Source organism: Bombus pyrosoma, linkage group LG15, assembly GCF_014825855.1.
Source record: "Bombus pyrosoma isolate SC7728 linkage group LG15, ASM1482585v1, whole genome shotgun sequence".
Taxonomy (NCBI): Eukaryota; Metazoa; Arthropoda; class Insecta; order Hymenoptera; family Apidae; genus Bombus; species Bombus pyrosoma.
In genome coordinates, this window is record NC_057784.1 from 8081993 (window position 1) to 8091069 (window position 9077).

Genomic DNA, 9077 nt, shown 5'->3' on the forward strand with positions numbered 1-9077 from the left:
GTTTAACGATTATGTCCGGCCATGTCGGAGAATAGACCTCTTGTAATTATGCTAATCTACCAGGTTCAACTCGAAGCTAGTCAGATGCCTCGCGAGCTTCTCTTACGTGATACGTAGCCTGTTGAACTTGGCCGTCACGATATTCACGCCTTGCGTCGCTCTGAAGGCTGTGATTGGCTTGCCGTACTGGGCCAGTATCTTGGGGATCACCTCGATATCCGTCGTCTTCAGCGTTATGGTAAGTTTGATATTAAACGTAAAAGCTTCGGATAATGATTTTCTAGAATCATAAAAATGAAACATTAAGCGTATCGTAATGTCCTACTACATATAACCAAGAGGTTGAATATCCTATTAAAATTACAAAAGAATGTTTTATCTAGCTTACAATACAATACAGAGAAATAGAATAGAAACATTCGACTGAAATATTTTTGGAAATAAATGATATCGTTTCAAGTTATATTAGGTTATCTCATGAGTAATGAGATTTCTTTCTTATGAAAAAAGAATCTGACGGAAATTAATCAGTGATATATAGACTGTTGATGTTTGTATGGAAAATTTAAATGTGCAGAAGAGTACAGAATGTATATACTAATATACAAAAATACTGTACCATTATATTTATAACAATGAAAGGCTGAAAGAATAATCCCTAGATAGATTCTATTTCTTTACTAATATTCATAAAAATGTAAATTCGCATAAACATCTGCAACATAGTGAAGTATTTCGCTCATTTTCTACAATTGTCGTCACTTTCCTATTAAGCTTTCCATTCCCCTTTTATAAAAGACCGATGGTGACGAGTTCCATTGTTTTAAACTCAACTCTCAGAAAAACCTCGTTACTTGTGACCTCATAAATATTCATTCGAGAACAAAAGTTCATCGACTAGCATGATTCTACTGTAACGCGGCGATGCAAACGGAGAAGAACGTTTCCAAGGACCGATGATTTTCCGCGTAGACACTGAAACATTTAAATCGTCCTCACGATGTCCGCCGCATTTTCGTCCCATCAATTATTCGCGATCCGAGGAAGCAGACTATTCGTCCTTGTTCGTGGTGCATTTCCAGTCGAGAGGATCGTAAATACGATACGCGCGATCGTAAAACATACACGAACAACGGTGACGGGCCATAAGTGTGAAAATCTACCTCTTCATATCGCCTTGCTTATATCGATATGTCCCCTTTCTCGAATTCATTTACGCGCCCTTTAATAATCTGCAGTTGCTCTCCGCAATCAAACTCGAATCAATGAATATTGCAGACTACAAACGAAAATGCTCGTCTTTTTATTCGCAGGGTGGTTTGAAAGCAGCCATCCTCTCGGATGTCATACAAGGAGTGACGATGATCGGCGTTTCGCTCGTAATAATCGCCAAGGGTTCCGCTGATATTGGACCTGATAAGATTTTAAATGTGACGTACGAACGTGGTCGATTAGATTTCTTCAAGTAAGTACAGATATAGATTGATTATCCAGGTGCCGAAATTAAGTAGGCTATTAGGGATTAAAATCAGATGAATTTCACGCTTTATTTTATTGGGCATTTATCGACGATCTCGTGAGCTTGAAACTGTTTCACGCTTCGTACGAAATATCTGTACGATCTAATCGAATAATAAATCGGTGTTAGTTCGAAGGGGACGTTCGCATGGTTTTATTATTTTAACGTTGGCTCTGAACAACCGATCCTCTGTGGACGTTATAACAACATCTACCTAAGAACAGCAATAAGATTACGAGACATTCATCACGTAATTCTAATTCAAAACACTCGTCTCGCGAAGCGAGGCAGTGGAGAAGGAACAACGTAACTTCGAATTACAACCGTGGGTCCCTATCGAATTAGCCAAAATCCGCGTTTGCTTCGGTGCATTTTCAGTGAAAAACAACTCGACGCGTTTCTCTCCAAGTTAAACCTATAACGTCGAGCGCTTTGAAAACGAGAACGCTTTTGATCGACTGCTACTTCAATTTCTGGTGAGTCAATAGGGCCGGTCTCTATAATTTCAGTACAGATTTGGATCCCACCCTTCGAGTGACGACTCTGTCAGCAACCTTGGGTCAATTATTCATGAGCCTGTCCATCTTCGGCTGCCAGCAGAACTTTGTGCAACGATACTGTAGCATGACTAGTCAACGGAAAGTCATAAAGTGAGTAATTTCTTTTATTCGATCTTACCAACCTTTTCTAGAAATTCGCATATTTTTAGAAGATTTGTCGTATCTTGACGATAATTTCGGGAGAGAATAATTTCTCAAACGAATTTACGAATGTTCTACCTCGGTAAAAATTTCGAAATTTCCGAGCATCAATTATTCGAAATCTGCCTCGAAGTTTCTGCAATTTCAGCAAAAATTACACGATATGTAGGACGAAGTTCGTGAATACAGAAGTTGCCCATACTACTTCGAGGCACGCACAGAATTAGCATTTTACGCGACAGATATGTAAACAAGTGTCGCGTAGATAACGCCACGTGCTACAACGTGCAATGCTAAAATTCGTGTCATGGAAGAGGTCTGCCAATAAGGAAACGTTTATTAAAATTCTACGAAAAACGGAAGTTTCCAACTGAAAGATAGAAAGAAGGGAAAGTAAATTTCACAAGTTTAATTTGTCGTAATATTTTGCGACCGCCATTCCATGAGTTACTTCTGACCCCTTGGAGTGGCTTTCCGCCGAACAATCGAGAAAATCACCGGTGAGGGAGATCCGATGAGAATTGGGATTCATTCTGTATCCCCGAAATCGAAGCGACAGGAGTACGAATCGAAAGTTTGCGGATCACTTAGTCGACGTGTACACGGAATCGACTGTTTCCCCTGGAGCTAGACGAAGAGCAGGGGAATCCTTCCGGGGGTGATCTCGAAGATACTCTGTCCGGTCGATCGTGTCTAGTTTTCTTTCCTTCTTTTTTCAGTTCTTCCTAGCTTTATATTCTTTCTTTTTTGCGCGTTCTTTCATTCTTTCTTTATCGATCGAAACAATCGAGGTCTGACTTTTTAACTAAAAGGTCAATCACAAATGGTGAAATGAGTCATCGTCACGCTGCCAGAGACGCAATTTTTGCCTGCCGCTGCGTTGGTTATCTTACTAAATTATTATTATGATCCGGCTGCATGAGTCGCGTGACAGCACGTGATAACCAGTCACTTCGCATTATGCAAATTGTTACAGTCGTCTGGCTGTTATTCTTACTTATGATTGTTCATTAATCGGTCCTTCTCCTCGTTTATCGAAACACCGGACAAACAACAGCGTTGCTTACTTTCGCTCGTCGATTTTTCATATCGGTGTCATTTTTTAACTGCATCGAATTGGAATAAACACCGAGCGTGAAACGCGTCAATGACGTGTGTGTAAACCTGTTATTTAAAAGAGTTAATATATGCAGCAGAACATTTATCTAACTCGCATAGAATCATCTGTAAGTCAAAAAGGCTATAAATAATTTCTAGGAAATCGTAGTATCCGCTGCCGTTTAAGAACCACAGCCGCTTCTTTTCATCCGGTGACGCGATAACTCCGTTTTTCATCGCCGAACACCTGCGATGAAAAGCGGACTTCTTCCCGCCGAAAGTAATTTGCGAACTTCTTTTCATCCTTCCTTTGGGATAAGAAAGTTAATTCCGAATGATTCGAAACGAGGAAACCGTACAGGATGGTCGATTATATAACCGACGATCGAAACGCGAAAAGATCTCTGGTGACGTTTCGCGAAATGAACAAGTGACATTTGTGAAAAGCATAACCCGTCCCGTCGTGTTACCGTACAGGGGAAAAATGAAACAAACGAACAGCCGATTTCAGAGGCAATTTATCTCTCCCTTTTTCGAACGAAACATCGACGAGGACACGCGTTGGCATTCCATGCTCGCGGACGTTTTATTAGAACATAAATCCGAACAGCGACGCGTCGGTGTTGCTGCGATAAAAAGCCCCGCCGAAATGGACTTTTATTAGAATATAATCGCGGCCATGGTTGCGCGTTCTCTCTTCGCGATAAAAATGTTTTCCCGTATGGATTTTTATTAGAGTATAACCGCGTGCGAGCGAGCGATCCGAAACTACCAACGATTTGTCACTTTATTACGCAATTTCGAGCAGTATTGATAAAGTTTTCATTGTGAGAACGTGCGAAAGAAAAACGACGTCGCTGTTTTGTTCTAGGACGTTCGCGTACAGAACGGATAGCCGTTTGAAATTCGTGCGAAATCCAACGATACTTTTTCCTCTTTCGACTGGGATTTTACCGAGATTCGTCGCGAGAATGAGAGCTCCGATCGTAAACGTAAATAATCCTACATATCTCGTGAAATAAAACGTTTAAAATTTACGAACGTCGAGAACCCCCTTGGTAGCAGAGCAGATTTTCATGCAGTTCGTATCCGCTTACCGTTTTCTGATTCGTGAAATTTTCTCCGCACTCCTCGTTACCACATAATCAATGAGCCCTCCGCCCGGCACACGGACTGGGATTAAATGGCAGCGGGCCAAACTTTTAGCAGCAGATACTCCTTCTCTAGCTAAGGTCAACAGTACCAAGTCGAGCGTATATGTATCTAATGACGTTCCTCGCTCGTAAGATCTAACCCGAATCGGTTTTGCACGAGTTGCAGGTAGAAAATAAAAGTCGATCGAATGACGAGCAATGAATAAATTGCGAACAGGAACTCTTACCATTATACTCAGACTGTAACGCTATGAACGTTAACCCTGATAGTGTTTCACAACCTAATGGAAAAATATCTCGTGCTTCTTTTAGGACCATGTTAGCCAACATGCCGATAATCTTCATCTTGTTCTCTCTCTCCTGGGTGGTTGGCATGGTAATCTTCGCTAACTACGCGGACTGCGATCCTCTCACACTAGGATACATCTCGAAATTCGACGAGATCGTGCCATTCTACGTGGAAGACAAGTTCCTTAACTTCCCCGGTTTGTTGGGTCTCGTGATGGCTACTCTATTCAACAGCGCGCTCACCTTGGCGGTGTCGAACCTCAACTCTCTAGCCACGGTCACGTTCGAGGATTTCCTTAGTCAGATACCCGCACTCAGGGAGTTAAAAGATAAGCAGCAGCTACACCTCATCAAGGCGATCAGCGTTATCTACGGCGTGCTGATAATAGGCGTGAGCTTTCTCGTGGCGATGTTGTCGGGAGTAATCGAGTCATCGATGCTGATGACATCGGCGACTTCCGGTCCGTTGCTTGGCGTATTTGTGTTGGCTATGCTGGTTCCCTGTGCCAACTGGAAGGGTGCTGCGACTGGGATGATCTTCAGCCACGTGACCACTTTGTGGATAACCTTCGGACACTTGAATATCGGCAATATGCACAAGGCGGAGTCGCTTCCTCTGTCGACAGAGAACTGTCAGAACGACACATTCTCTCCTTGGGTCACGCAGCCTGAACGCTTGTTGGACGCTGCGCTCAACGTCACGAACAATCAGTATCAAAGCGTGCCATTACTTAACGCGACCCAGGCAACATCTGCCAGAGGTCCACTCGAATATTTATATAGCATCACGTACATGTATTACGCGCTCATAGGAAGTCTGTCGACGGTGATCGTCGGCATTATCGTGAGTCTCTTGACAGCTAATCCACAAGAAGACATGTACGAGCAACATCTGCTTCATCCACTAGCGGTGAAGATATCCAGACACTTCCCGGGAAGACGAAGATTGTACGCGAGCAGCACGCGGTTACAGAACGAGCAGAACGCAGCGAATGCGACTGCTTCCTCGTCGGTGACCTCGATCGCGAATGCCGCGGAAAAGACTGCTCCTCTGCAAGGAATCGTCGATGATAATGGGAAGCTTCACATCGATATCGGTTACATGGAGAAGCTTAATGCACTCAAAAACGTCTCGCTCGATGTGACCAACGAGGTCAGCAAAGGAACAAGACTTTGAAAGGAAGTTCCTAGTGTGACGTTCAGAACGCGATTACAGTGTTGTTCGATCTTCTCCGAAAACGAGGCTGATTTCCATTTCCCTCTCCAACTGTTGTGTTAACGAACTTGCAGGGTGAGCGAATTATTTTCCCGTAGTTGCACCATTTTTACGATTCTTTGTTAGTATTATAGTCAAATGACGACCCTAGAAATATCTTATTGTTAGTAGTATTCTCATTGATCATCCTGTAGAATCAGCATACAGCTATTTTTATTTCCAATAACCAGACAAACGCGCAATTTTACAGGGTAGACGCTAGTACAAAGTTATAAGCATGAACGAATGGCTTCGTTGAGCCACATTTAAGAAATAGTAGGCGCGCGATATTAATCGACCGACTGTGCACGCGCATACTTAAGCGAAGTAATTACGTTAAGTGAAGTGATTCCAGGAAAGATGCGATCACGCGTGTCTAGATGCCGAGAACTAAAATTCAGTCGGTTTTTCCCCAAGGTATTTCCTAAAACACTCCCCAAACGAGCTCGCTTCGGTAGTTGCAGACTACAAACGGTGGCATTTATCGGTGCACGCGAAACTGCATCTACCCTGCTGACTCGACTTTCTCCTCGCGTTTCTCTCGTGTTCTCCTCCTTTATATTCGTTCCTCTTCCGTCTTGTCCGTTTTACGTCTTTTAATGACGAGATCGACAAGCTCTCACTTTGTTTTCCTCCTCAACGCGAGCTTCCCATGCGAAGCACTTAAAGGAAACGTAAGTTTCGTATGAGCACACGAAACTTCGTGAGAACACCAAGCCATTTGCGATCCAATCTTTATTTCGCAAATTTGTAAAGATACTGTACGTTATACGTACACGCGCGTCTAATACTCATTGTTCAAAGTCCTTGACGGTGTCAAGCACTCGTTTGCAGAGTTCATGTTCCCGATAATCGAGAAATTATCCGGTGTGTCTATCTCGCTCTCCAACGACACGGGGAAACGTCGTTCGTTATTCGCGTTTGATGCGAGAGAAAGTGATCTCTGACATTTGTAGAACGCTCACACCGGTGACCTGTGCCTGTTGGTCCGCTCCTGCGTTAGCAGCGTGTAACGAAAGTATTGAATCGTGATATGATTGCAAAGAATCAAGTAGATGTTAATGCGTTTCGTTGCGCAAGGTCCGGATTCTTAAGGTCAGAGTTTCCCGCGACGAATGATTCACTATATGCAAATGAATGAGGCGTGTATTGACAGAGCGTGACGAACAGTTCACGCAAATTGTATATTGAACGATATTGTATATTCTACGATATTCTACGTTATTATAAGTTTTATATCTCATAGATTATGCGTTATTTTTTTAACAATATATATACATATCTATAGAGAATAGCAGCGCTAAATACGATATATGTAAAATATCAAATGGATCTGTATGAAATACTGTGAATATTTATTTTGTTTTCTTTTTGCATACAAATATATCACGTTTTGTACGTGTTGTGTTGAAAATTCATCATTCTTTACTTTCTTCCCTGCTTCATCTATCGCCTGCCTGATTATTTATTCAAGTTGAAGTATTTCGAATTTCGCGCTTCAATTTACATTTTCCCCTACTTTATTCGATAAGATTATTTTACTCTGTCAATAACGAAACAAATATTTGAAGACAATAACTTCGCTCACTTAATAAACAAATTCTAGCGCCGACTGCAGCAAGAAGATCTCTCATTCTACGAAATAAAACTCCGCAACTATGTTATACCGTTCATTCATCAATCGCATATTCAAATACCGCGACGCGTAACCCGCGAGATTAATCTATCACGTCAATCAATCGATTAGATAGCGTTATCGTTTATTCAGGTCATAAAGATATGTAGAAAGATAGAGTATATACGCGATTCATATATTACCGTGTAAGTGGATGCGATACGGAAATAGAAAGAGAACGCTGCATAGAGATTCTTTCTGTTATTGCCTAATAAGACACGTACACTGACGCTGCTCGTTGATCGGTATTACACTTATAACTTACATATTTACTGTACAAACGTGTATATGTTGTTAAACGAGGACTCAAGGGCCCACTACATACGTAGATTTCTCTTTCTATTCCTGTATCACTGTTTCAATTCGCTTACGCACTCTAATCTTTATATCTCCACGAGTCAAATCGTTCCAGCTGTTCCGACGTTTCTTCGAACTCTGTCAAATCTGATTCCATTGCAATGTAAAAATCACAACGAATCGCTTGGATTAAGAATCAGCTCGCGTTTGTCGAGAAAAGCCATCAGCATCGAACGACTTTATCGTCGAATTTCCTTCGAACTAAAGTACGACAAATCTATCGACCGTCGTTTTCGACAAAAGTAAAGTTGCAAATTTATGAGGAACCAGAGGCAAGAGAATATCTATTCCGTAGAATCCCCATAGAATCTCCGTGAGAAACAGGAACATAATCGAAAAGGGGACCATAAAATTTTACTCAAATTTCCGATGTCGCGAGGCGTACCTGATAAAGAAGTTAAGGTAAGTAGTTCTTAGATAAACCTCAAAATTTAAGACTACTCTCACATTTCGAGCAAAACTAATTTGAAAATACGAGAAACCCTTGTGTGAATTTTGAACTTATCACACATTCATCGAGAAATTGTTAATAAAAGTAAATAATTAACCTAATTAGTTAATGCACCTTAACTCGATGATATATGGCGGATTTTTAAAAAGAGAGTTTTAGTTTTACTTTTGTTTTCTAACACAGAAAAACTGTATTCAAGGATCGCACCAAAATTGGCACAAGATTACATGGAAATGTCATGAAACGAATTTATTGCTTTCTGTAGAACTGTTCACACACTTTTTTCTTAAGATATTTGTAGCACGACGATATCTCATAACTCGAAACTCATATTCTTTACATATGTCTGAGATTCCCTCTCTAGGATGAAATTTCTTGGCTGTTGGTATTTACTATGCGCGCACACTAACAAATAATTCAGAAATGGATAAGACTGCAACTTCGTATTATAACATACAGTATTTTGAACGCCGAAATTACCGATATTACGTATTTCACATTATTCTTATTCGAAAATGATGAAACGAGGGCAAAATATTTTTTTTTAAGTTCTTCTAAACATTTTACACAACATATTAG

General features: G+C 41.2%; 1 protein-coding gene across 5 annotated transcripts in view; it reads left to right on the plus strand.

Moving 5' to 3' along the window:
* LOC122575939 (sodium-coupled monocarboxylate transporter 1) overlaps window positions 1-7429 on the plus strand; it is a 37193-nt gene extending 29764 nt beyond the window's left edge. For all 5 annotated transcript variants that reach the window (XM_043745470.1, XM_043745471.1, XM_043745468.1 and 2 more), the window contains 4 exons: window positions 64-238; window positions 1314-1465; window positions 2029-2169; window positions 4785-7429. In XM_043745470.1, the coding sequence (XP_043601405.1) occupies window positions 64-238; window positions 1314-1465; window positions 2029-2169; window positions 4785-5937 (1621 nt within the window). In that variant the 3' untranslated portion in view covers window positions 5938-7429. The remainder of the gene's footprint in view (window positions 1-63; window positions 239-1313; window positions 1466-2028; window positions 2170-4784) is intronic.
* Window positions 7430-9077: the final 1648 nt, after the last annotated feature.